We start from the raw sequence: 26414 nt of genomic DNA, 5'->3' as shown, positions 1-26414 counted from the left end.
GCCTCAAAAAAACACATCAAAACCACGTTATACATATCGCATTTGAAAAAAAAGACAACAAATATATCGACAATGTAGTTGAAAACACAATCTCTGTGTTGTGATAATATTTTTATACACGATGTCCTGAAATGAGGCGGACGGTGTTACAGAAGCCACCCCGCCGCTTCCTACATGGTACGGTCCGATGTTGAAATTCCGAGAATTGAGCGGCTCAGTTTCTTAGAACTGGATTCACAGAAGTGGAGTGGCTCGGATTTTCGAGGAAACTTTTTTATAAGGTTAGTTTTTTTTCCCTTGCCTTCCCTTTTCTCTCCTCACTAGGGCCGGGACACAACGTTAGCAAGGCGCACTACTTTCTCCTGTTTGCTTCCTCAGCTGGCTACTATTTTCTTATATGTTATGTTTGTTGGAGCTGGAAAGAACCTTAATAGAAGCTTAAAGCCACAGTGCGGAACACTTTGTGACTTGTTATGTGCACACGAAGCGGATGTGCTCATTGACACTTGAAAAGGCTTTTGATTCATTTAATTAAAGCAGCTAGTGGGTTGTTTATACTTTATAACCTCTAAGACTTTGCTAATCATAACCACATTGGCTCGCCCTTGCTTTTTCAGCAATGTTTGGTATGCCTACTACCTGACAGCGTAGGCGCAAAAAGTAGCGCAATCGGACTGGTCTTTCTGGTTTGCGTGTCTTATTTATCAGCGTTTGCCTTTACAGTATTGTGAGTCAGCACTACAACTTTTTTTTTTTTACTGAAACTCCCTAAGATCCAAAACGCCATGTAGGCAGACAGTCGTGGTGAAACTATGGCGACGTACGGACTGGATCTGAACTTGAACGCACCGACATGCCCCCAAGTTACTGCGCAGCACGAGCATACCTGTCCTTGAATGCAACATTCGTTGTACTGTATTAACTAGTAGTAGCAGATGGATATTTTTCTACTTATCTTTTATTTTATTGTCACAAATATTGTTCAAATATAATGTATATTAGAAGTGGACATATTAAAAATGTATTCAGAGTTTGTTAACAGTATAGAAATGTAATGTTGTGTATACAAGATAAAAACAGAAATGTGAAAATAAACATAGATTAAGAGCAATATCATCACCGTAATATTGATGTGATGCAGAGACACGGCCCTAGTATTGATAGTATTGATCCACCCACTTCTATTGTATATATTTCTATATATACTAGCTATATTGTCTGTCTTCACTTTTAATAACTAATACAATAAATTCATTTATTTTCTATATCGCTTGTCGTCATTGGGGTCACAGGTGAGCTGGAGCCTATCCCAGCTGATTTTGGGCAAGAGGGGATACACCCTGGAGTGGTTACCTGCCAATCACAGGACACATAAACAAACAAGCATTCGCACCTATGGAGCAGGGGTATCCAAAGTGTGGCCGTGGGGCCATTTACGGCCGCCGGCACATTCTAAAAATGCAATTACACAACAAAAAAAGTAAGTCATCTAAATATAAGACTAAATATTAAAACAGTAAAGTTAACATACATTTGAAATATAAAAAAAAATGTGAGAAACAAACAAAACTAAGAATAATAATTTTAGAAAAAAGTTCTAAAAATATAATAAAGTCAAAATATTATGACATAAAGTCATAATGTTACAAGAAAAAAATTATAAGGATAAAGATGACATTTGTTTAAAAACAAGTGGAATGAAAGGAGGAAAAAATCCTATTAATACACACAAAACTGACAAGGGCTGTTTTTTTTCTTTAAATATAAAAACCATCTCAGCACAGCTACATCCGCGCATGCTTTTATTTTTCAGTATGCGGCCCTCTGAAAAAAGGAAAAAGTTTGGACACCCCTGATTTAGAGGCTTCCATTAACCTAAACAAATGTTCAAACCTTTGATCTCATCACTGCGAGGCCAACAGGCAAACCATTTGGACACGGTGCAGTCCTGTGGTAAACACTGCAATGGTTCTCAATTATCGTGTGTCATGCTCCCTTTGGTGCAAACCTTGCAACAATGGTGCTTATACTGTCTAAGTCCAATATGGGATTTCCAATATAAATGAACCTTGTCCTCTCTGTCAGTTTTCACAGCATGGCCATGACTGCAAATGGGTGCGTTCAATTTACGCGCCATGCAGGGGACGTCCTGCTCAACTTCAACCGCCTGCGCAGTCGGAATATTCTAACGGATGTCACTATCCAAGTGAACGGACAGCATTTTTACGCACACAAGGCCATCTTGGTGGCGTGCAGGTACACGTGCAGCATCATGAGGCTGCGGTGACCGATCCTAACGCCTATGTTTTCTTTACAGCGGCTTCTTTTATTCCGTCTTTATGAACCCTGAGAATGCAAACCTGAGCGGCATCAGTTTGGACCCCAAAATAGACCCTAAGAGTTTTTCCAACCTCTTGGACTTCATGTACACGTCGTGCCTGAACCTGACAGACAGTATGCTAGTCGGCACCATGAACACGGCCCTCTACCTTCAGATGGAGCATGTGGCTGATACCTGTCACAGGTTCATCAAGTCCAGGTAAGTGTAGCACACCATGTGGCGTGTTCATGGAATTGTGAAGTTGAGTGGGACTTATGTTGAGGTGTTTCTCCCCATCTTCTTAGGCCGTCTTTCAATGTGCACGTGGAAGAGGTGCAGATGAGCAAGCTACCGTTGGCTGATCAGCTCCCTAATTTCAGACCCATTGATGTAAAGGAGCTGGATGTCAAAAACAGATACACAGCTACCTCGCCCCCTCTTCAGGAGTGCAAGGGTTACAATGTCTTTAGGGGCATCAACACCTCTGGTTCCTATTATGTATATGGTGATCGGCATATCGCCGCAGAGAAGCACGAAGCTTCCCAAAACATCAGCACCACTCCCGGAGAATCATCTTTGTCCCACAATCAACATATGCAAGTCCCCAGCACCAGCGTGCCTCACAAAGAGTCCACCTCCATCATCACGTACCCCGCTTTCCACCCCACCATTATTCGACCAGCACCTTCCAGCCACACGGAAGAAGACAGCGTCCGGCACCTTCCTCCTAACTGCCACGGGTTGTCTCCAGGTTTTGGGAAAGGTGTCATTTGCAGCCCTCAAAGCCCTCTTAGATCTGATTGCCAGCCCAACTCTCCCACCGAGTCCAGCAGCAGCAGGAACGCCACCCTGAGCCTCAAACAGCCCCCGGATTGCCCGAAAGAAGCCAAGGTCCGAAATTGGAAGAAGTACAAATTCATTGTTATGAACCAAACCCCTCTGAACGAGGAAGCCGATGTTCAGAGAGGCAGTCCCGACGGTGGATCCCCTTCGCTTAGTCCCTGCAGGGGCACCGAACCCCAAACGGAAGAAGCGGCCAGTGAGCGAAGAGAAGAACTCCCCATGACCGTTGTCAGGTAAAAGCTTCATCCACAGCTACACAGAGTGACTTTGTTGTGTTCCTATTCACGAATGGGCCGTCTTTGCTAGCAGCCACAGCAAATGCTCCTCCTGTGGCGGTGACAGCCCTCAGCACGTGGAGGCCGCTCACCCCTTCCCCGACTCTTACTGCAGGGACTCAAAGTTGTCCCCTTCTAGCTGTGGTAACTACAATCCCGCTCATTTTGTGTAGCAGACACAAAACACAATGCCCAACCATGACACATGTTTCGGCTTTGGTTGCAGAAAGCTCTTTCTTCTGTAACGGCAGCGACGCCAAGTTCACAGAAGAAGACTCCCCCAAAGAACACGCAGACCAGCTCCACAGGAAGAAGCCATACAAGTGTGACTGCTGCCAAGCCGCCTTTCGCTACAAGGGGAACCTGGCCAGCCACAAGACCGTTCACACAGGTGAGATGAGAGGTCAAAGTCTCCCACTTTGCAGCTATGGAAGATTCATTAAGCACACGCCTGTTCAAATCCCTTGTAGGTGCAAAGCCATACTGCTGCAACATCTGTGGTGCTCAGTTCAACCGGCCAGCTAACCTGAAGACGCACGCTCGTATCCACTCTGGGGAGAAGCCATATAAGTGTGACACGTGCGGGTCCAGATTTGTCCAGGTGAGAACCAAAGATACACATTAGTTGACCAATCAACAGACAGCAGTGTGCTTAGCTCCACCCTCGATTGGGCTGTATCACAAATTAGCAGAAAACAGATCCTTAAACAATAAAAAAATATCTTAGACGTCAGTTTGTTGTGTTAAACATCAACAGCAATAGTGGATGCCGTTCCCGTCTCGGCCTGCAGGTGGCAGTAATGTGCGTAAAACAAATGTAAAGTAACGGTGTCTTCTGTGGCCTCTGTGATACCACCCTTTACAGGGTTTCAAGGACATTTTGTATTTATTTGAAGAGTTGGTTGGCATCCAAGTGACACCCAAATTCACTCTAATTATAGCTGAGGAATGTATTTGTCTCTGCCACAACAAGGGCGCGATGTTCAGTGGAAACAGGCGATGATCAGAGAGAGGCTGGTATTTCAGAAATTTTAAAAAGTCATTGTACATGACAACTTAATTGACGACAAACATAATGACTTGAAGTGCATGAGAAAGTAGGAAGGACAATCTGCAGTTATTGCCAATCGGCTCTGTATATAAGTTACTGTAAATCCCAGTGTATAAGCCACAACTTGAACTTTGAACCCTTCAGCTTATACATCGGTGCTGCAAATTTATGGCTAAATTGTAATCTTGTGACATCACGAAATTGTAATTGTTTACATTCTGTGGCGCTCACAAGTCAGTGAGGAAACAATAGCTTTCTTTGGCAGAAGCCAATCACAAGCTATCACTGCACTCACCGCTTGTCAACTCATTGGAAATCGCTGTTACATATAACAGTATAACAACAGAACAGTCTGACTCTCCGTGTCATCTTTCAAACACGCTAAATTCATCACACAGCAGCTTAACACTCAAAAGGTGTGTGTGTATACAAATACACAAACAAGTAAATTCATCACACAACAGCTTAACACTCAAAATGTGTGTATACAAATACACAAACACGTAAATTCATCACACAGCAGCTTAACACTCAAAAGGTGTGTGTACAAATACACAAACGCGTAAATTCATCACACAACAACTTAACACTCTAAAGGTGTGTATACAAATACACAAACACGTAAATTCATCACACAGCAGCTTAACACTCAAAAGGTGTGTATACAAATACACAAACACGTAAATTCATCACACAGCAGCTTAACACTCAAAAGGTGTGTATACAAATACACAAACACGTAAATTCATCACACAGCAGCTTAACACTCAAAAGGTGTGTATACAAATACACAAACACGTAAATTCCTCACACAGCAGCTTAACACTCAAAAGGTGTGTATAAAAATACACAAACACTTAAATTCATCACACAACAGCTTAACACTCAAAAGGTGTGTATACAAATACACAAACATGTCTCAATATGAATTTAAAACAATTAAATTTTTCCCATTAGACATTCATTCATTGGGGCGCTGCAATGGCGTCAGCTTTCCTGTGGGATTCAGGCTCGGGGTCCTCTGGCCCACTCTGAACAAAAACAACATTGCAACGTGGTTTTCCAAAACAAAATGCGTTGTGGGAAAACATGTATTTAGACATGTTTGTATATTTTTATATACACCTTTTGGGTATTAAGTTGCTGTATGATGAATTTAGTGTTGTTAGTATCGTAATCAACTTTTTCCTCTAAATTTAGTTGGTGTAGCTCACACACCGAAGTTAACTGATTCCAAACCCTACTGTAATAAGTGAATTAATTAATATATTTTTGCTTCTTTATGTAATTTTGTCAAATCATTCTGTTTATTATGTATGTTAATCATTATTACTTGTTTTTCAGGTGGCCCACCTTCGTGCCCATGTGTTAATTCACACAGGCGAAAAGCCATACCCTTGTGAAATCTGCGGAACACACTTTCGCCACTTACAGACGCTCAAGAGTCACATGCGCATTCATACCGGAGAGAAGCCTTATCATGTAAGCGTGCCAAGTCAAGTCTCCTTTCCTTATCCACCGTGTCCTGCTGATAGGAAATGGGAGTAATCCCCTCACCGCTGTGACCCAGACTGCTAATCCAACTGGGTTATGGAAATTAGCAGAGGCGGCGTCGACCGCCCTGTACGTGATTCTAAACTCACGCCTTTTCCTTTTGTTCCACAGTGCGAAACGTGTGACCTCCACTTCAGACACAAGAGTCAGCTGAGGCTACATCTGCGACAGAAGCACGGCGCCATCACTAACACCAAGGCGCAGTATCGCCCCACGCCCAGCAGCTTGACCCCCTGCTGAGGCCATGGTTGACCTTTTTTTTTTTTTTTTTGCACCATGTGGTAAATAATATTTTTTTTTAAATCCAAAGAACCATATTTTGTATATATTTTAGAGTGACAGGTTTATTCTTGACCACAACTGAATGTACAATTTGAATGTGAATTTGAGCAGATACATACGTGTGTTTCCTGTTAGCAGTTATTGGTAAAACAGCATGCATGTTACAGTATTGCTGTAGTATTGGTACAAGTCATTGGTACGTCTTCAAGTCTATTTGTAAATATGTTATTACATTGCCATCTGCTGGCAGAGCATGGGTTTGATAACATTGGTTTTCTTGCCCTGGTGAGCTTTACTGAAGGACAGTAGCTAAAAGAGGTTGTCACTTTTGTTACGTACTATATGTGTACATATACATTTTTGCTTAATACAGTATCATCTTTTCCAATATGACATAAGCCGTCATTGTTGTTTTTGCACACACATGTTGCTGTTATTCAAAATGTCTTGAGACTTTTCAATTATTTTTTTTTCTCAAGTGTTACTAACATGTTATAGTTGATCATTCATTATTTATATTCGAATCTACGCTTGCCTGATTGTCACAATGTTTGGTGCTGCCATGTTGTCCTGAGCTAACTGCTAACTTTTGGCTCAATTTGATCCAGTGTATTATAGTGCCTTATATTCAAACATTATATTGGTTACAGTCCCAGACTTATGTTGATGCGATGTACATTTATGCTCTTTCTGTGTATTCTATGTAAGTTTTTTTCACTGTATGTGGCTCTTAAGATGCAGAAAAGCGGAAAACATGCTCAGGAATATTGCTTATGTCTTTGTAACTGCAGAATACATAATATATATATATATATATTTATGAAATAAATATGCATACTGCAACAACAGCGCTCTATTACACTGCATGTTAATATATTGACAGAAGAGACACCAAAAACATCTGTATTTTTTGCATTCATTTGCAATGAGTAAACATCAAACTGATGCCCCCTGCTGGACAATCCTTTACAATGCACAAGTTACTTGTATGTAGGCCCCATGTAAACTTCTTTTTAAAACAAGATACATTTTTGGACAGTTATTCATTAGGAAATAAAGGTTTTTGTTTACAAGAATGCAATATCGCTGCCAATTATGAGGAACACCACGCACTGAAAGTCAGTTGGTAGCTTACCCATAATGCTACTTTGGACAGCGATATAGAAACCTCAATCACTTCAACCAACTATATTTAGAGCCGTGGTTCTCAAATAGTGGGTCGCAGGTCTTTACCCAAGGAAAAAAAGACTGTATTGACGCAATGTCAGGCAACAGTCAAGCTTGAGTGGGAGAGGAAGGCCATGAGTAGAGCGTTAACGTGCCGTCCATCCAAAACACGGTTGCAGATATCTGCTGGAGATACTGAGAGGGTTCACTGAGGGGTGATGGTGGGTCCAGCAGCCAGTTGAGAACCACTGATCTAGAGCAATGTATATATATACACATGTCCCACAACCCCAGAGAAAACAAGCATTATAGAAAATATTCAATTTGTCACATCAACTTCAAATTGTGAATCATTTGGGGTCTAAAAGTGATTTATGCACATCTGTATTTTTTTACCATGCTCCAAATAAATAAAACTAGAGAATTAGCATCATAAAAACAGAAAAAAAAAATAGTTTCAACTTGTTTTATTTTCTGCAGACGTAACAAACTGTCATGTCAGGAGGCGTGGATATGACAAAGCACACCGTGCAGTTGTGTTAACAAATACTCCATGTGACAAAGCCCTACTTGGTCGCGACCGTGAAAACACGTTCATGAAATATATAAGGCAGATAACGATGTGAAAACCAGCAGTTTTAGACCCTATAGGCTTCCCTTCATTCATGACAACATGGTTTGGTCTGAAAGCACCACTTGCTTCCTGTTTCAACCACATATTGCAAGGACATCTGCGATTCATGTCTGGCAACAGAACATTATGTTCCTATACAAAGCCCTCAAACTATGACGGAAGACAAAAGTGCAGATGAGCCTCCGTTGTTTTCTCTATGAGCTGCTCTACTTTTCATTATTCGTTTATACTGCTTCCTACGCAACAACAAAACAGTGCAGATTTTTTAAGAGAAAGAAAATCATAAAGTAACGGAAAATATAAAGACGTGAATGAATGCACATATAAACATTATGGTAATCATGATGAACTGGCAGATGATAAAAAGAAAAGTAAAAAGGTAAAAAAAAATGAGCAGTGCCGACAGTGGGAGAGAAGTCAACCTTCTTTGTTCAAGATGAGCTGGACGTCAGCAAAGACCTGGAAGAGACAAGAAGAACGTTGATCTACATACGGGTCATAACAGCAGCAAAAAGAATGCATGCATGCGTTCGAATTTCCCGTCAATTCGTAACCTCCTTGGTGCAACACAGCAAGACACCTTTTCGTTTCCTGGTTGCTGCATGTATTTCAATGGAGGAGATGCATGCCTTGCTTTTTATAAAATACTGTACTTTTCTGCCACCTTGTGGCCGTTTTCTTAACTTGAAACTGCATCAAATATGGTCTCCTCTATTGTGGAGTTCATCGTCTGTTTACTTCTTTCATGTTTTTTTTTTGCGCTAGAGGCAAAGAGGTGATAATGCAACTCTACAATAAAAAAAAAGAGCAGGTTTGGTGCAGTTTTAAATTGGCAAAATTGCCTTTTATAAGAACTCTACCTGGAACTTTCCCCATAATGTTGTAGTGTTGAAGAAAACACATTGAGGGAAAAGTTTGAATGCATTCGCATGCGTGCACACACAGTTCAGTTGCAAATAGGAACATTTTAAATACTTCATGGTGTTGTATTTGTTAATTGGCGACTCCAAATTGTCCATAGGTATGAATGTGAGTGTGAATGGTTGTTTGTCTATATGTGCCCTGTGATTGGCTGGCCACCAGTCCAGGGCGTACCCCGCCTCTCGCCCGAAGACAGCTGGGATAGGCTCCAGCACCCCCGCGACCCTCTTGAGGATAAGCAGAATGAATGTTATGGCATAGTTGTTTATGTATTTGTGTCAAAGTTAAAGTTCTGCACCTATTCAGCTGTATTTGGAGGACGCAAGTATTTAACGGCTTTCTTCACATTGTGTTTACTTTGTAAAATGTCGTTTCTGCTTCAATGACATCGACGTGGGTTTAGCCACAGTTCATGAGTAGGCTCACCTCCTCCACAGAACGAGAAGCGTCCACACAGCGCACCTTGCCATGCTTCTCATACAGCTCGATAATCGGCCGTGTTGACTGCAGGTATGTTTGGATTCTGCATCAGAAGCGGAAAGAACAATAATGTAGTTCAGGCACTCAATGTGCTATAAATTGGGTAAAATCAAAAAGTGAGAAAAATGTGCACCGGATTTCGGAAAATGTACAGTTAAACAGAAAATATTATTATTATGATTATTAATGAAACTGTACCGTTTCTCCAGGCTTTCTCTGTTGTCATCTGTGCGTCCACTGCTCTTCCCTCGTTCTAAACATCTTTTGATGCAAACCTGTTGATGGGTCAGCCAGAGTATGTCAAGAACCTTAGCTAGTTAACAGACTTCATAATGGCGTTTCTCTGACGCACCTCATTGCCGCAGTCAAAGAAAAGCACAAATTTGACATCTGCTTTTCCAGTCATGACGTTGTTCCAACCTTGGAGGTTGTCCTCATTGCGAGGAAACCCGTCTATAAGGAAACGGTACTTTTGCTCATCTTTTTGCATGGTTTCTTCCATTGCCTGTAGGGAAGGACCAAATGTTATCAAACGGTGTACGTGTTGAAACACTATTCAAAAGCGTTCTGTTTTCATAATGGTACATTTATTTGAATACACATACCTTTTACTTGGGTATACACTACATGTTACACTACACATTACCTCCTCTTGGGTTCAAATCAATTGCTAATACATTTGTTCACTTCCTATTCAACATGTGCCCTTTACCAGCTGTGGAATAACATGAGAAAATTATCAATAGAACAGGAAATAGACATCAGTAAATTAAAAATAGAATAATTAGTGCTGTCAAATCAAATGAGCACTAGACTGTGTGTGACTGTGTAGAGACGCTCCACTGTGCTTCCGTCTGCCTTCATAAAAAGTAAAAAGACACTAAAAAGTGTCACATGATGCCAACACGTTATTTTTCACAGTTTTGCTCAAACATACTATACCTATGTTGTACTGCTGATTACTAAAGAACGTAAAAATATAGAAACAAACCTTTTTACCTGATGAAAGATGAGAGTCAAGTCTTTCTTTTGGTGTATTTGTTGTCTATGTAGCACCAAGAACACAAATATTCTCTGTGTACCTTGAAAAGTCCGTCAAATAATCAAAAATGGCTGGGATTGAATGAGTTAATGTGGGACTTCCAGCTCATTATAACGCCTAGATTTATTTTCATTCACCCTATTAATGTCTACATTGTGTATATGTATTTTTGCATGTGTGTCCTTACTGCTACTACAAAATTGCAATCTGTTTTTAATCAAACCATCTTTTTAATTTAATCTGTGTGTTTTCTCCAGTGTAAAATGCAATAATATTGTCTGTGAATAATACTAGCGTCAGGTCTTTTGTGATAATAATATACAGGGGACACAGTTTTGGTCCCAGTATGATAAGCATGATGTGTTTAAACCTGCAGATGTACATTGTACTAGCTTTACATAGTACTTCCAGTGTGCAGTTTTTTTTACCCAGTTCAAAACGGACCCTGTGATTCCATACAATTCTAGTTTTGGAAATAGTATATTGTGATTAATACCCATTTTGATCCATAAATACTGCGGGTATACACCCATTTTTCACATGAGGAGAAGTACTGGAATATGTTTCAGATTGGCCGGGCTAGGTTTTTCCTGTGTAAGCTGCATTTAGAGGTGAAAACAACATGAAAATCAGAGCGCTGTCTACGGGTGAAAAATCAATCAGAACCATTGCTCAAACATTGGTCACAGACAGTACAGGCTTACTGGTTGGAGGAAAGTCTCATTAATGAGACCACTATAGTGCTTAGTTATCACTGTCCATTTCATAGTAGCAGATCACCTTTCACCCGGACAAAGATACCATCTTTATCCATGATGATGATGACTACTGCGTTTTAACAGTTTGGACCGGGCATGTAGCCAATGTTGATTTCTTCACAGATCTTTTTATATTGTCTGATTTTCACTTCCCTTTTCCTTTTGGCGTGCCTCACGTTTGACAGACAAAATGGAGGCTTTTTCTTGTTCCACTATTTTACTAACTACTCATTCATGAAATGAACATTAACAGTTCACAAAGAGTTGCAAACAGATCTCAGGCTTGTCGTATTGATCAGGCTCAACCTTTCTTGACATACATGCCGTATGCTTACCTTTCTAAGCAAGTTGATGGTGATCTCCACAGGAACAATTTTGCCTTCCTTGATGAAACTGGCAATGAGTTGTCCGAACTCTGATCCTTCTCTGGCACGCTCTGCCCTCAGCAAGTCTCCAGCTGATAAATGGGTATAGTTGTAGTTCTGAGGTGGAAAACCAAGAGAGCTTTCAATTGGGTGCGACACAATTATGACAACACGTATCAACTAATAAAGGAGTTAAATAAATATATGAATAGGACCGATCCCTTGCAGAAAGGGAACTTTGGTTACATCCGCCAAAGCACTCGTTCTAAATGAATAGAGACTTTGTCATTGTGGCATGAACCATAGATGACTTGAGAGCCAACACCCAGTAGTACACACATGCACTCTTGTGTTCAATATATTCAACCACACCAAAGTTGCAATGACAGAAACATATATATATTCAACCACAACAAAGTTGCAATGACAGGAACATAAATATATTCAACCACAACAAAGTTGCAATGACAGAAACATAAATATATTCAACCACAACAAAGTTGCAATGACAGAAACATATATATATATTCAACCACAACAAAGTTGCAATGACAGAAACATATATATAAATATTCAACCACAACAAAGTTGCAATGACAGAAACATATATATATATTCAACCACAACAAAGTTGCAAAGACAGAAAAAGATGTTAGTTGGACATCAACACGGTTACATCACGAAGCAATGTCATCCTTCTCGGTTTATTTTGACTATATATGGATACCATTCAGCTGATATGACTTTAACCTATTATTAAATTGTCTATTCATTCATACAGTTTAGATATAAGACAGAAAGAAAGCTTAGGGTGCGTTTGTTATTTTAATGACTCGCACTCAAAAGTATGCTGTTCAAATTGAAGTAGCCAACTAGCTAGGTTGCTAGCTAGCTAGCTAGCTAAAGCACAGGTTGATCTTAGAGGACAACCGGAAGTCAAAGACGCTGCGATAATATTTACCCAAAAAGGGGCTCGCACACTTATCCTGACATACACCACATACTCAAAAACCTGGCCGTCTGTGACAAGACAACTTGTTCGATTTACTCACGCCATCTCTTGGGAGCCTACCTCCACGATTTTGGCGCACTGGGTCCCTTTGCCGGCGCCAGGCCCGCCCAGAACGAACACAACCTGCGGCTTCGTCATCATCGACCCCCGGTATAACACGCTCGGCAGCCTCTTCGCTACGTTGCTAACCAAACGACCGATCATAAACCAGCCACACTGGCCCGAGATGTGAACCAGCCAGTCAGCGAAGACAGGAAACAACCCGGCGAGCCGTTGAATGCGTGTCACTTACGTATGAAAGAACTAAAAGGACACCACTTCCGCAATTTGGCTCACTAGCCAATGAGCTTTCAGGAGGGCGTGACGTACGGGTGTGTTTTTTTTTCTCTCCCAAACAAGGGGTCGGGTGACGCCACTCCCCTGTCTTTCCAGCATCAGCACCTCCAAACCAAATCCACCGAGGCGAACCGCACCGAGAAGAGGATGCTATCGGGTCCACAGCCAGGATCCAGATACTGTCACTGTTGTTTTTCTCACATTTATATCGCCTCGTTCATGATGCACCATTCATGCATCTGTAAGAATGGAAGCAGGCGGAGAGCTTTAAAATAGCCTCTCCCATCACAAGCCACTTTGCTGGCCTTCGCTCGTTTGATGGAGCTCCTTTTTCATTTAGGTCAAAGTGATGCAGAGCGGGGGTTTATCTTTTGAGGACACCGCACGAATGTAGCGCTAATAGAAGGGAGCCAGGCAAAAAAAAACAAAAGGCATCCATCCCCCCTTCTTCCTCTGGCGCACCTGGCATCCCCGTCGCCCCTTGACATGACAGCAGCGCGGAACCGGGAGCAGAGCAGCAGCAGCAGCAGCAGGATCGAGCGGCACCGTGCAGCCGGACGTGTGGACTCGACAAGGAATAAAGGAGCCTCCGGACGCACGGCGGAGAATCAGCAGCAGCAGCCTCGGGCAGGCCGGATTGCAGTTTGCGGGGACGAGCGCCAAGGGCAGTGCGGCAGTCAGCAAGCAGACCGGAGGGAGGAGGAGGCTGCAGTGATCTGTGATACTTCCCAGCTAGTCCCTCCGCTGCCCTTTCACCTCCATAGCATCTCCAATATATGCTAGTGTCAGCTGATTTTTTTTAATGTTTGATGAATGGTGGCTGCTTTTCTTACCACCGCTTCCGTCCGAAACTGTCAGAGATGAGAAGCTATTAAAAGCCATTCTTTCAGGCAAGGGTGGAACCTGAAGGGGACTGATGTGCATGTTGGCCAGGTGTCATTTCCTCCCTTGGTTTTTCTTCACTCTGCTGGTCAGCTGCACTATGGGATGTATTCAAAGCATCGCGTGCAAGCCCCGCATCAGACGGGAGAATATTGTGGTGTATGAGGTGTCAGCGTCTATTGACCAGTGCCCCACTATCATTGAGGAGAACTCACCCATCGTACTTCGCTACAAGACGCCGTACTTTAGAGCTTCGGCTGGGGTTGTCATGCCACCAGTGCCACGGAATGAAACTTGGGTGGTGGGCTGGATCCAAGCCTGCACCCAAATGGAGTTCTACAACACATACGGTGACATCGGCATGTAAGTACACAACAAGGAGGTTGTTTGTTTTAATATGCAAAACACACAACGTGTGTACATCCTGTTTGTTATAAGGTCCAGTTGGGAGTTGCCGGAGCTGCGAGAGGGTCGGGTCAAGGCCATCAGCGACTCAGACGGAGTTAGCTATCCCTGGTACGGAAACACCACCGAGACGGTCACACTCACCGGTCCCACATCGAAACCATCCCGCTTGACGGTCAGCATGAACGACAACTTCTACCCGAGCGTGACCTGGGCTGTTCCCATCAGCAACAGCAACACACCCATGCTGACCCACATCACCAGGGATCAGAGCTTCATCACCTGGCTGGTGGCCATGAACTCCATCACTAAGGTGGGACGTCAACATGCTATTTCACTATTTAGCTCTCCCAGCCTCTGAGCATGCCATAACATTGTAAGAATAGCAACAGGTGGACCTCCGGTATGTTTTTAATTTCTCTTGTTTGGTACTATATAGTAATCTATAGAGTATCGTAAAGTATAGTTAAAAACTATAAAGTATAGTAGTATATAGTAATCCCTCATTTATCATGGTTAATTTCCATGAAGTAGGATTCCCTATTTATAACTTGAATATATCCATAGAGCATAGAAAACCAGTTTATGACCTTCTAAATACTGTTTTTAATATTATTAGAGTCCTCTAGATGTGAAATAACACCCCTATAGTCACCTTTACACTCATATGAAAAGCTATAGCATTTCAGTATGTGGAATCAAACTATGGAATGGATTGAGTAAGGAAATCAAACAATGCACAACGATGAGCCAATTCAAGAAACAATACAAGCAGTTGATGTTTGCTAAATACAAGGATGAAGAGTCTTGAACCAGTCATGATGTGCTATATATATCACTATATTGATGGTTACTATGGTACACATTATGTCATTGGATGGTCATATCACCTCGTACTTTGGTACTTTTTTAAAAAAGAAAAGGAAAAAAAAGAAAAAAAACTGAACTATATTAGGAAAGCAGGAAGTGAACAAATGTAACAGTTACTGATTGTAAAAGTACCAGATGGAAGGGTAGGATTTAATAAGCTTTGCTTCTTCCTACTCCTTTTGGACATGTGGGACTGGGAACTGATTATGTGATGCATTCAATTGTAATCTGATGCATGTTCAAATGAAATAAAACCATTACCATATTAGCCAATATCGTAGACATAATAATGTAAAATATGACATATTACACATCAAAACATAACATCTCGCCTTAGCATTGGGAGAGTTTCTTGTTGCTGTTTTTCTGAACAAACTACGGCAAACAATGGCCCGGGGGCCACATACGGTCCACCAGGCATTTGAATCCGGCCCGCCAGTTGCTTTCCAAGTATTTCAACTTTTAACATAAAAACTGGCAACAAGTCGGATGTCTTATTCAGTAAAAAAACTAACAAAAAAAACTGTAAAATTAAATTTCGTGGTTTGATGCGGTCTGATGTTTGAAGTGCTCTGGAAAAAAGGGACATATAGAAAATATTTACAAATATTTACATATTTACAACATATAGCTAATAGTATGACACTTTTATTGATAAAATTTGACAAGTAATTCAAGGTGGATTGATAGAATTATAAGCGTAAAATAGTATATATACATAAAATCTCCCCCCCCCGGACAGTTTTGTTAACTCAGCACGGCCCACGACTCAAAAAGTTTTCCCACCCCTGTTCTATTGGATTCTATTGGATCATCTGGATTGTGTGGCAAGTGAACAATGGTAGTTGTGTCAATGGTACTTATGTCATCGCAGTGGCTTTTATTGCAAATGTTGATCCAAAATCGAAGAAAGTCAACAAGTTCACAGTTGTAAATATATTTCTGTAATCTTTCTATAGTCACTCCAGATTGTGAATGTTCTATTTATCAAATGGGGTTTGAACACAGCACTACCCGTACCCTTTCTCATCCCAGGAGCGTATTGTACTTCAGACGGTGCAGTGGCGTATGAGGGTGGACATCACCGTCGACCCCGACATGCCACTGGGCTCCCGAGCCTCACTTGTGGGCCGTCCTTATCAGGAGCAGCCGCACATCCTCAACTACCAGGAGCCCATCCCTCCCAACGCCCTGGGGAGGCCAAACGCCAATGATGCCCAAGTGCTAATGTGGAGACCGCGGCGAGGGGCGCCACTAGTCGTTATACCGCCAAAATAAGAACCTCGGATGTTTTGTTATTGTCTCTTCTTGAAGGTGTTAAAGCCAAACAAGCGATGAGTGGTTCAGAATGAACGTCTGCAGAGAACTGGCGTTACGTCAAGTGTTATTTGGCCAAGAGTTGCATTTAAAGAGCTTTGCCAGCATTTTTACAACTAATGAACCCTTTTTAGATGCACCACAGAGGTATTTGACCATCAAACCAGAACTGCATCCTGCATCCTTATGTAGATCCTATTTGCATGCGATGAGCAAAACCGTTCTTGACAAGATTAAGAATCGTAATTGTTTTGTATACTTTGAGGACTTTTTGTGATTTTGAGAAGTCACATCAGCTAAAAAAGAAACAAACAACAGGCTGGTGATACCTCTTCAGTGCCATTAAAGGCCTTCAGCACACTCATTTTCAGAGTTAAAGAATGTATTAAGATGAATTTAAAAGATGGTTTTAGGTTAAGAGCGTGTATCAGTCTTTAAGTCAGAAGGAAATTTGCATCACTGGAGTTTATAGCACAATGAGAAAGCATTGGGTAACACATTTAAAAACAAAACGCTAATTGCACATGTCGCATTTGAAACCAGGACGAACTCTACTTAAATAGTTAAGCGAATGTTACGCTAATCAGGCCATCTTGTCATCGCATACATTTTTAGACAATCAGGGAATCCGAAGCGGAATTAAAAACAGAACATATATTTGACACAAGGATGGATCATTGTTAACATTTCATCCGCTCATCCGCGGTGAGTATCTGCAGATAATCACCAATGAAAGCCTTCCTGTGTTGTGGGTTCTGGTCCGGTTCATGCTGAGCTCCGTCCGTCCGTCCGTCCGTCCGTCCGTGTGTCTTTGCCCTGCCACTCCGCAAACAAGTCACATGACTTATCTTCCATCTGTGCTTCTCTCCAGGTTCACGTCTCACCCATACCCATCTGCCTCATTTCTCTTGTCCACCACCTCAGCGCACCAACACACTACCTCCATTCCAAACTGCTCATTTGCTCTGAAGGCCACAACTATGCAAAGGTTGTTTGAGTGTATAAAAAAAAAATAATAATAATAATCTGGATAATTTTTCATCTGCAGTTGTTTGTAAGGGATGTTTGTTGAATAAAATGGCCAATACTACCATGTAAATACCTAAAAAAGATGCTCTTGAGATGTATTGATTCACCTTTGTGTGTTTGCTGTAGAGCAGCTCATTCAGCAACATTTGTCTGTTGCTATAGAGACTGCTTTGGGTTTCTCAGAATGCAGTGGAATTACAAAAAAAAAAAATGTTCAAAGTATCCATCTATGTGTGTGTGTATGTGAAAGAAAAAGATTAACACAAGTCATTATGTTCATTTCTATGTGAAGAATGAAATTAATTTCATATTAATTATGTATTAATTTGTTGCTACTCACAGACATCAATTTGCCACTCGGAGGAACGTCATCCTTATTCCAGAATGGCTGCTTTTTATTCCACCACTAGATGGAAGCTCAGTCAAGAATTCTCTCCTTGAAACGCCCCCTTTTTTTTTTTAACACAAACACTCCCTTGTAACCAACAACCAGGCCTTTATATATATGGATTCATAAGATGTTACTACTGCATTCTTAATATAAAATGCCTTATCTACTCAATGTATAAAAAACACTTGATAACATAAATCTACTGGATGATGCAATAAGGATTGCAAAATTGCACTCGCATTTATTAATTCATTTTCTACCGCTTATCCTCACGAGGGTCGCAGGTATGCTGGAGCCTATCCCAGCTGTCTTCAGGTGAGAGGCGGCGTCCACCCTGGACTGGTGGCCAGCCAATCACAGGGCACATATAGACAAACAACCATTCACACTCACATAGAATAAACATATATTCATTCATTCATTCATTCATTTTCTACCGCTTATCCTCATGAGGGTTGCAGGGGGTGCTGGAGCCTATCCCAGCTTACTTTGGGCGAGAGGCGGGGTACACTTTGAACTGGTCAGCAGCCAATCACAGGGCACATATAGGTAAACAACCATTCACACTCACATAGAGTAAACATATATGTACATATTAAATGACAAAATACACTAATATGGTAATTATTATGATGATGTTTTGTCTTCCTTTGCATCCTCCATCGCAACCTGCTCCAAACTCTCCATGGTGACAACCGGTAGAAGATGCAGGTGATCATAATAGATCACCTGCAACACGTCCACTAATTGAACGTGACATTTTTTGAGCTTGTGTTATTTGGGATGCAGTACAGAGTGTACTGCAACAACTGTTGCAGTAATTGGGCACGTCCAGTTACAGGTGGTATCGTGTCCACAGAGTCCTGCTCTGTTGGTGTTGTGCTGCTGTGGCGCTGCCAGGCCGGACTTCTCTCCTTTATACTTTCACAGCGCTGCCACTGACAGGTTTGCGCTCGTAGCCGTACATAAACGTGGCTGCAATAACCAGTGCTGCCCCTGAGAAAAACACACTGACAAAAGAGCAAGGAGACGGCAAAAGGGAATAAAAGAGGTGATGGACATGAGGACGTTTGTATACTACGTGAACTACAAGCAGCCATGTTGTTTTTTATTATGCTCAGTGGTTATTTGCAATGTAAATGACTTGTGTGTCATTAGCATGCATGTGTTTACCTGGAAGGGTGAAAGTCCTTCAGCAGGAAATATGAGATCAGCGTGGACACAATGATGGACAGAGAGGTAGCAAATCCTTTGAGGATGTTGTCGGCATATTTAATGACCACAGCTACAACCAAGCCGCCTAAAGCCTGCAGGAACACAAACAAACAGTGTTTGATGCCGTCTTCTGAGCACACTGCAAAAACATGCACCGCGGTACACAAACACATGCACTGGAATCCATTAAGGTACCATGTGTCGCTTTATGAATATAGGTGGAAATAGGTAAAGACACACATATATACGTATATATATATAATATATATATATACATATATATTGATTCATTCATTTTCTACCGCTTATCCTCACAAGGGTCACGGGGGTGCTGGAGCCTATCCCAGCTATCATCGGGCGAGAGGCGGGGTCCACTCTGGACTGGTGGCCAGCCAATCACAGGGCACATATAGACAAACAACCATTCACACTCACATTCATACCTATGGACAATTTGGAGTGGCCAATTAACCTAGCATGTTTTTGGAATGTGGGAGGAAACCGGAGTACCCAGAGAAAACCCACGCATGCACGGGGAGAACATGCAAACTCCACACAGAGATAGCCGAGGGTGGAATTGAACTCAGGTCTCCTAGATGTGAGGTCTGCGTGCTAACCACTCGTGCACCGTGCAGCCTGTGTGTGTGTATATATATACACATCTTCCATACATCAAAAGTAACACAGCATTTCAGAAAAAAACAGTAAAATATGGTGGTGGTAGTATGATGGTCTGGGGGTGTTTTGCTGCTTCAGGACCTGGAAGACTTGCTGTGATAAATGAAACCATGAATTCTGCCGTCTACCAAAAAAAATCCTGAAGGAGAATGTCCGGCCATCTGTTGGTAACCTCCAGCTGAATCCAACTTAGGTTCTTCAGAAGGACAATGATTCAAAACACACCAGCAAGTCCACCTCTGAATGGCTGAAGAAAAACCAAATGAAGACTTTGGAGTGGCCTAGTCCAAGTCCTGACCTGGATCCTATTGAGATGCTGTGGCATGACCTTAAAAAGTCTTCATGCTGGAAAAGCTTCCAATGTTGCTGAATGACAACAATTCTGCAAAGATGAGTGGGACAAAATTCCTCCAAAGCACTGGAAGAGACTCATTGCAAGTTAAGTAATTCAAACGCTTGATTGCAGTTGTTGCTGACTAATATTTCTGAAACATTCTGAAACATGTCAGTGTAACAAACATGCAAAAAAAAAAAAAAACATCAGAAAAGAGGCAAACACTTTCCCACACGACGGTACTTGACAAAGTATGAATGAATGAGTAATAAATTCATCAAATGTGAAGACAAATATCGTGATCATACCTGTAGGATGACAACTATGCAGGTGATCGGATTGTAGCCTTGAAACATTCCAGACTGTGCGACTCTCCTTCCATCGTACACTAACATCCCGACAGTACCAAACACAAACCCGAACAAACCTGCAGTGAAGTCAAGAGGATTGGGCTTTAAAAACAACATGAATTATTATTATTATTATTATTCATGGCTGCATGGTGATCTAGTGGTTAGCGCACAGACCTCACAGCTAGGAGACCCGAGTTCAATTCCACCATCGGCCATCTCTGTGTGGAGTTTGTATGTTCTCCCCGTGCATGCGTGGGTTTTTTCCGGGTACTCCGGTTTCCTCCCACATTCCAAAAACATGCTAGGTTAATTGGCAACTCCAAATTGTCCATAGGTATGAATGTGAGTGTGAATGGTTGTTTGTCTATATGTGCCCTGTGATTGGCTGGCGACCAGTCCAGGGTGTACCCCGCCTCTCGCCGGGATAGGACAGCTGGGATAGGCTCCAGCACCCCCGGCGACCCTCATGAGGATAAGCGGTCGAAAATGAATGAATTATGATTCACCATATTAACTTCAAACCTATGGACAATTTAGAGTCGCCAATTAACTTAATAGGAACATTTTTGGAATGTGGGAAAAAACACATGCACGGGCAGAACATGCAAACTCCACGCAGAGATTCACATTTACATATGTGTGATCATTATCAGTATCGGCCGATTTCGCTCATAGATGATCGGTATTGATATCGGCAACATAAAACCCTGATGGGAACATCCCTAAAGTTATTCTCCAAACTTCTGAGCATAATAGTACAAATATATGAAAACATACAAGGGGAAAAAAAAAGAGTATATTTACTCACCCAATTGTATATTTCGAACCCACAAACTCTGTTTAGTCTCCTTGAGGATTTTCTCAAAGTAAACTCCAGCAAAGCCACTGGATATGCAGGCCATCAGCACAGCCATCAGCCCCACAAACTGGATGCTAGCAGAAAGGACCTTCTGCTCTGAGTCTCCTTCAGACTCGGTGGGCCACTGTGGAGGTTAGAGTTAAAAAAAAAAAAAAAAACAATACAGGCAATACAATATGTTTGATTAAAAGAGTGTTTCTTCACTTTCAGTGACTACCTGCACTAAAGTGACCCCAGCCATGAGGAGGAGCAGAGAAAGCCACTGATGGAATCGAAGCCTTCTCCCCAGCATGGAGACGGAAAACAGAGCAGTGGTCAGAATCTTCAGCTGGTATGTGACCTGAGTAAAACAAAAATGATGCATTATCCGGCCAGCAAATAAGCCATTTTTCATATACAGGGGTATGAAAAAGTTTGGGCACCCCTGATCATTTCACTAGTGGTTAGTATGCTGGCCTCACAGCTAGGAGACCAAAGACAGCTGGGATAGGCTCCAGCACCGACCCTCGTGAGGGTAAGCGGTAGAAAATGAATGAATGAATGAATAACATATATCAGGCTGCACGGTGGTAGAGTGGTTAGCATGTAGGCCTCACAGCTAGGAGACCCGAGTTCAATTCCACCCTCGGCTATCTCTGTGTGGAGTTTGCATGTTCTCCGGGTACTCTGGTTTCTTCCCACATTCCAAAAACATGCTAGGTTAATTGGCCACTCCAAATTGTCCATAGGTATGAATGTGAGTGTGAATGGTTGTTTGTCTATATGTGCCCTGTGATTGGCTGGCCACCAGTCCAGGGTGTACCCCGCTTATCGCCCAAAGACAGCTGGGATAGGCTCCAGCACCCTCGCGACCCTCGTGAGTATAAGTGGTAGAAAATGAATGAATAACATATATCAGGCTGCACGGTGGTAGAGTGGTTAGCATGCAGGCCTCACAGCTAGGAGGCCCGAGTTCAATTCCACCCTCAGCTATCTCTGTGTGGAGTTTGCATGTTCTCCCCATGCATGGGTGGGTTTTCTCCGGGTACTCCGGTTTCCTCCCACATTCCAAAAACATGCTAGGTTAATTGGTGACTCCAAATTGTCCATAGGTATGAATGTGAGTGTGAATGGTTGTTTGTCTATATGTGCCCTGTGATTGGTTGGCGACCAGTCTAGGGTGTACTACCCCGCCTCTCACCCAAAGACAGCTGGGATAGGCTCCAGCACCCCCGCGACCCTCGTGAGGATAAGCGGTAGAAAATGAATGAGTGAATGAAGCAGCACATATCCTGTATGTGTGACCTGATAGGTGGCTGCATCCAGGTTGGATAAGGCAACATAGAGAAGATTGTTCTGCAGGGTGTAGATTCCTGCAGGAATAGCCAACTTCAGTGTCTCCAGAGGCCTGCTCACAATCTCCTCCTTCAGCAACTGGTTGATGGCCCGCACACTGAAATCTAACAGAGACAGAGAGGGTCTTGTCAGCCGCTCAGGGAGCAAAGAGACAGCCAGGCACTGAGATGATACAGAAGCATTAAAAGAAAATCCCTACAATCAATGAAAACCTGCTACTTACTGTTCTCCAAGAAGACTAGCAAGGTGCAGATGATGATTTTGATCACCTCTGCTGACACTACGGCAGACGATGCCAGGTAGCGGGGGCCATCTTCCTTCAGGGTGCGAGAGTAGCGCATGGTGAGTACCAGTGAGGTGGTCTGCAACACCAGCACCCCCAATGATAGGTACTTCAGCCTCTTGGAGTGTGGGGACACCATGTTGGAGGACGCTCTGTGGGGGGATGTGGACGAGACCTTTGGGAAAAGTTAGAAAAACACTTTTAAAATCACTCCTTGAAATGAATTATGGGCCACACAGCTAAGAGACCCGTGTTCGATTCCACCCTCGGCTATCTCTGTGTGGAGTTTGCATGTTCTCCTCGTGCATGCGTGGGTTTTCTCCGGGTACTCCGACTTCCTCCCACATTCCAAAAACATGCTAGGTTAATTGGCCACTCCAAATTGTCCATAGGTATGAATGTGAGTGTGAATGGTTGTTTGTCTATATGTGCCCTGTGATTGGCTGGCCACCAGTCCAGGGTGGACGCCGCCTCTCGCCCGAAGACAGCTGGGATAGGCTCCAGCACCCCCTGCGACCCTTGTGAGGATAAGCAGTAGAAAATGAATGAATGAATGAAGGAATTATTAGAGCCCTCTAGACATGAGATAACAGCCCTACAATCACTTTTACACTCATATTAGCCAATACAAAGAACAAAATCTATAAAGCTGGGGTGGACGGGTGGACGGGTGGACGGACGGGTGGACGGACGGGTGGACGGACGGGTGGACGGACGGACGGGTGGACGGACAGACAGACAGACAGACAGACAGACAGACAGACAGACAGACAGACAGACAGACAGATAGATAGATAGATACATAGATACATAGATAGAGCTGGGGGTGGAGCTAATTAAACAGTTTCGGCGGATGGCAGGAATGAAGTGCAGATCCTGGATGATCTAGAAAGCTTTCGCTGCTCTAAAGGAGGATTGTGAATGATGGGCAAAATTCCTCCCCCTTTAAAGAGCACCCCCTTCAAAAACCACCTTAAACATTTATACTGCAATGCGTCTTCGTGTCACTCAAAAACTTGCCCCAATATGACAGGCACGGAGTTTTGTAACTCATACATGAACGCCCCAGCATGAAAAGTTAACGCTTTCATCGATATTATCAGAGACTTACATTTTCGGACTGATGCATCTTCTCTCCTGACATGCGTCGCCTTCTCTTGTTAGTGCATCGTCATGCTAGGTAATGTTAAAAAAAGATTCACCATTGACTTGCAGTAACGTCTCAAACAGGTTTGGTGGGAAGGAATGTTTTCCTTTCGTGAACTAAATATCCAGAGTGGCTCGGCTGGATTGTTTGCTTTGCGTGCTCGTTTTCACTAGCATCTGTAACTAGCATGAAGGTTATAACCCGGATCTCAGCAACCCTAAACACGCTCAGTTTTAACTTCTCCTTCTCGTAAAATTTCAACCAAGCAGGTCCTTGACAAGGATAGAAGTGAGTGTGATTGGTCTGTTGGGGGGACAAAGTCCAATGTCGGAAATGTGTCATACTACAGAGGTGGGTATTCTGTTGGGAAAAAAAAAAGTGTGTAGACAGAATAAGAGGTGTGGCATGTAAACACACTGACCTCCTTCTGTGGCACAGTTTAACAGTGCACAATCGCTCTCAGTGTATACATCCAACAAACTCTCCCCTCACTCCTCTCCTCCGCTCTTTCCATACATTGGAAACACTCTCGGGTCTCAACTTGAAGTCAAAACGCTTCACTTTTGTTGGTTACATATTAACTCATGATGTGTTCAGGATTTTTTTTTTTGGTAAACAGCAGAATTCATAGTTTCGTTTATCACAACAAATATTCCAGGTCCTGAAACTGCAAAAAAAGCCATTGATCCATCATACTACCACCACCATATTTTACTGTTGGTATGATGTTCTTTTTCTGAAATGTGGGGTTACTTTTAAGCCAAATTGAATGGGATACACACCTTCCAAAAAGTTCAACTTTTTTACCAAAGGTCTTGGGGGTCATCAATTGAGGCCTGCAGTTTTTTAGATGTTGTTGCGGGGTCTTTTGTGACCTCTTGGATCAGTTATCACTGTGCTCTTTGGTCGGCCGGCCACTCTTGGGAAGGTTCACCACCGTTGTTCCATGTTTTCGGCATTTGTGGATAATGGCTCTTGCTGTGGTTTGCTGGTGTCCCAAACTCATTGAGCTCAATCTCAGTTATGTATTAACAGACAGGCAATCACTTTTTTCACACAGGGTCTTGTAGGTTTTTCTTTCTTAATAAAGTTTGACATTTTGTGTTCAGTTGTGCTGTCATTGGCTAATATTTATTTATTATTATTTGTTTGATGATCTGAAACATTTAAGTGTCCACTTTTTTACATCACTGTATACATATCTTTGTAGCATATACAATAAATTACTTCACATTGTGTTTAACAGTGAATGCCTGGCGTGAGGCCTTCTTCACCACCTGGAGTAACATTCAAATACCTCTAGAAACATTGGCATCAAGCATGCGCAAACCTATTTTGGAGATTAACAAGAATGCCACATCTACTCATTACCGAGTCCTTTTTTGAACATTGGTTTTGGATTTTTTGAGCTATGGTTTGAAACTTTTGATCAGCGGAAACAGTGGCTACATCGGTGTAAACATGACTGCTTATTAAGATGTAACTAAGAAATAAAAGATAATTTACCTCTGCTTTGTGTATGCTGATGGAGAGTTAAGTGGCAGGTTATTATTTGCTCTATAGGGAGGTGACTAAAACAAATATTGAACCGTGGCATTCACCCGGATGCAAACCATTTAGAACACAAACCGGTGGGTGCAACAGTCCAGTGTTTAGTTTCAAGTTCATTCACTTGCTGTCACATACAGTATTACTACTATATATATATATATATATATACTACTAGTATATACTACTTGACATGAGGAAAGTCATTTGTAGGCATATAAGAGACATTTCCAAAATGGGATAAACAGCAATCCTTGCATTCAGATAAAGTGATCTACCCAGTATCCATCAAATAGTGTACTTTACCTAAAAGATGAAGTAGATGACTCTCTGGAGAAGCTCATTAGCTGGATGGTGTTTTTTCCCCCCTTTTTTCCTGCTTTCAACAAAATATACTTCAGAGGTTAGTTTGACTTCCATCCCAAGAGTGGATGGCAAAAGTGAAATAGTTGACAGTACACAGCTCTCCTTTTGGGGCGGAGGTAGAAGGCCCCCTTTCTCACTGCTGTCTATTAAAATACTGAGGATAAATGCCCTCTACTGGACAAATTAATGTTACAATTTGGAACTGCAATGTTAAATTGCTTAGCGATTTAAGGCCTTTATTGTTCGTACTTCAAATTCTTTCAAATGAGGTTAAATAATTTCAAATGAGGTCGTGTGTCAATTTGTATTAAAAAAAAAAGATTAGTCAACACCGCAAGTTGGTCCACAATAGCATTGTTTTT

The 26414-nt window shown here is 42.2% G+C and overlaps 4 protein-coding genes across 5 annotated transcripts; 2 read left to right on the top strand and 2 right to left on the bottom strand.

Annotated features, from left to right (window-relative positions):
• The first annotated feature begins 238 nt into the window (after positions 1-238).
• On the top strand, positions 239-7228 carry bcl6ab (BCL6A transcription repressor b). Of its 2 annotated transcripts, none has more exons than XM_078794826.1 (9): positions 239-281; positions 2086-2256; positions 2318-2539; positions 2626-3396; positions 3473-3582; positions 3665-3829; positions 3909-4039; positions 5834-5971; positions 6155-7228. In XM_078794826.1, the coding sequence occupies exons 2-9, from the start codon at positions 2096-2098 to the stop codon at positions 6281-6283; spliced, it is 1827 nt and encodes a 608-aa protein (XP_078650952.1). In that variant the 5' UTR covers positions 239-281; positions 2086-2095; the 3' UTR covers positions 6284-7228. The 2 variants fall into 2 exon arrangements, with proteins under 2 accessions (XP_078650952.1, XP_057920905.2); XM_058064922.2 differs by having other exon boundaries at positions 3470-3582.
• A 938-nt stretch (positions 7229-8166) lies between these two features.
• Positions 8167-13024, bottom strand: cmpk (cytidylate kinase). Its single transcript, XM_058064986.2, has 6 exons — positions 12765-13024; positions 11663-11809; positions 9880-10032; positions 9726-9802; positions 9474-9570; positions 8167-8585 (listed from the first exon to the last, which is right to left on the bottom strand). The coding sequence occupies exons 1-6, from the start codon at positions 12906-12908 to the stop codon at positions 8544-8546; spliced, it is 660 nt and encodes a 219-aa protein (XP_057920969.2). The 5' UTR covers positions 12909-13024; the 3' UTR covers positions 8167-8543.
• A 78-nt stretch (positions 13025-13102) lies between these two features.
• fam78ba (family with sequence similarity 78 member Ba) lies at positions 13103-18043 on the top strand. The gene is made up of 3 exons (XM_058064965.2): positions 13103-14285; positions 14361-14640; positions 16233-18043. Exons 1-3 carry the CDS (start codon positions 13957-13959, stop codon positions 16473-16475), a joined length of 852 nt encoding a protein of 283 aa, XP_057920948.1. The 5' UTR covers positions 13103-13956; the 3' UTR covers positions 16476-18043.
• Positions 18044-18351: 308 nt separating this feature from the next.
• slc35a3b (solute carrier family 35 member A3b) lies at positions 18352-24237 on the bottom strand. The gene is made up of 8 exons (XM_058064950.2): positions 24103-24237; positions 22932-23166; positions 22658-22812; positions 21591-21713; positions 21323-21497; positions 20470-20588; positions 19108-19241; positions 18352-18944 (listed from the first exon to the last, which is right to left on the bottom strand). Exons 1-8 carry the CDS (start codon positions 24133-24135, stop codon positions 18851-18853), a joined length of 1068 nt encoding a protein of 355 aa, XP_057920933.2. The 5' UTR covers positions 24136-24237; the 3' UTR covers positions 18352-18850.
• Between the last annotated feature and the right edge of the window lie 2177 nt (positions 24238-26414).

Source organism: Doryrhamphus excisus, linkage group LG11 (genome assembly GCF_037039965.1).
Source record: "Doryrhamphus excisus strain RoL-2023G ecotype Guam linkage group LG11, RoL_Dexc_Guam_v1.1, whole genome shotgun sequence".
Classification (NCBI taxonomy): domain Eukaryota; kingdom Metazoa; phylum Chordata; class Actinopteri; order Syngnathiformes; family Syngnathidae; genus Doryrhamphus; species Doryrhamphus excisus.
The sequence above is the reverse complement of the archived record's forward strand: the minus strand, read 5'-3'. Positions and strand labels throughout refer to the sequence as shown.

Coding starts and splice junctions, on each gene's coding strand:
- slc35a3b (XM_058064950.2), bottom strand. CDS start 24,135: ATGTCAGGAGAGAAGATGCATCAGTCCGAAAAT. Junction 23,167..24,102: donor AGATGCATCAGTCCGAAAAT/GTAAGTCTCTGA, acceptor CTTTTCCCAAAG/GTCTCGTCCACATCCCCCCA. Junction 18,945..19,107: donor AAGGACTTTCACCCTTCCAG/GTAAACACATGC, acceptor CTCTTTTGTCAG/TGTGTTTTTCTCAGGGGCAG.
- cmpk (XM_058064986.2), bottom strand. CDS start 12,908: ATGATCGGTCGTTTGGTTAGCAACGTAGCGAAGAGGCTGCCGAGCGTG. Junction 11,810..12,764: donor AGTGCGCCAAAATCGTGGAG/GTAGGCTCCCAA, acceptor TTTCCACCTCAG/AACTACAACTATACCCATTT. Junction 8,586..9,473: donor CTTCTCGTTCTGTGGAGGAG/GTGAGCCTACTC, acceptor TGTCTCTTCCAG/GTCTTTGCTGACGTCCAGCT.
- bcl6ab (XM_058064922.2), top strand. CDS start 2,096: ATGGCCATGACTGCAAATGGGTGCGTTCAATTTACGCGCCATGCAGGG. Junction 2,257..2,317: donor GCCATCTTGGTGGCGTGCAG/GTACACGTGCAG, acceptor TTTTCTTTACAG/CGGCTTCTTTTATTCCGTCT. Junction 5,972..6,154: donor CCGGAGAGAAGCCTTATCAT/GTAAGCGTGCCA, acceptor TTTGTTCCACAG/TGCGAAACGTGTGACCTCCA.
- fam78ba (XM_058064965.2), top strand. CDS start 13,957: ATGTGCATGTTGGCCAGGTGTCATTTCCTCCCTTGGTTTTTCTTCACT. Junction 14,286..14,360: donor ACATACGGTGACATCGGCAT/GTAAGTACACAA, acceptor GTTTGTTATAAG/GTCCAGTTGGGAGTTGCCGG. Junction 14,641..16,232: donor CCATGAACTCCATCACTAAG/GTGGGACGTCAA, acceptor TTCTCATCCCAG/GAGCGTATTGTACTTCAGAC.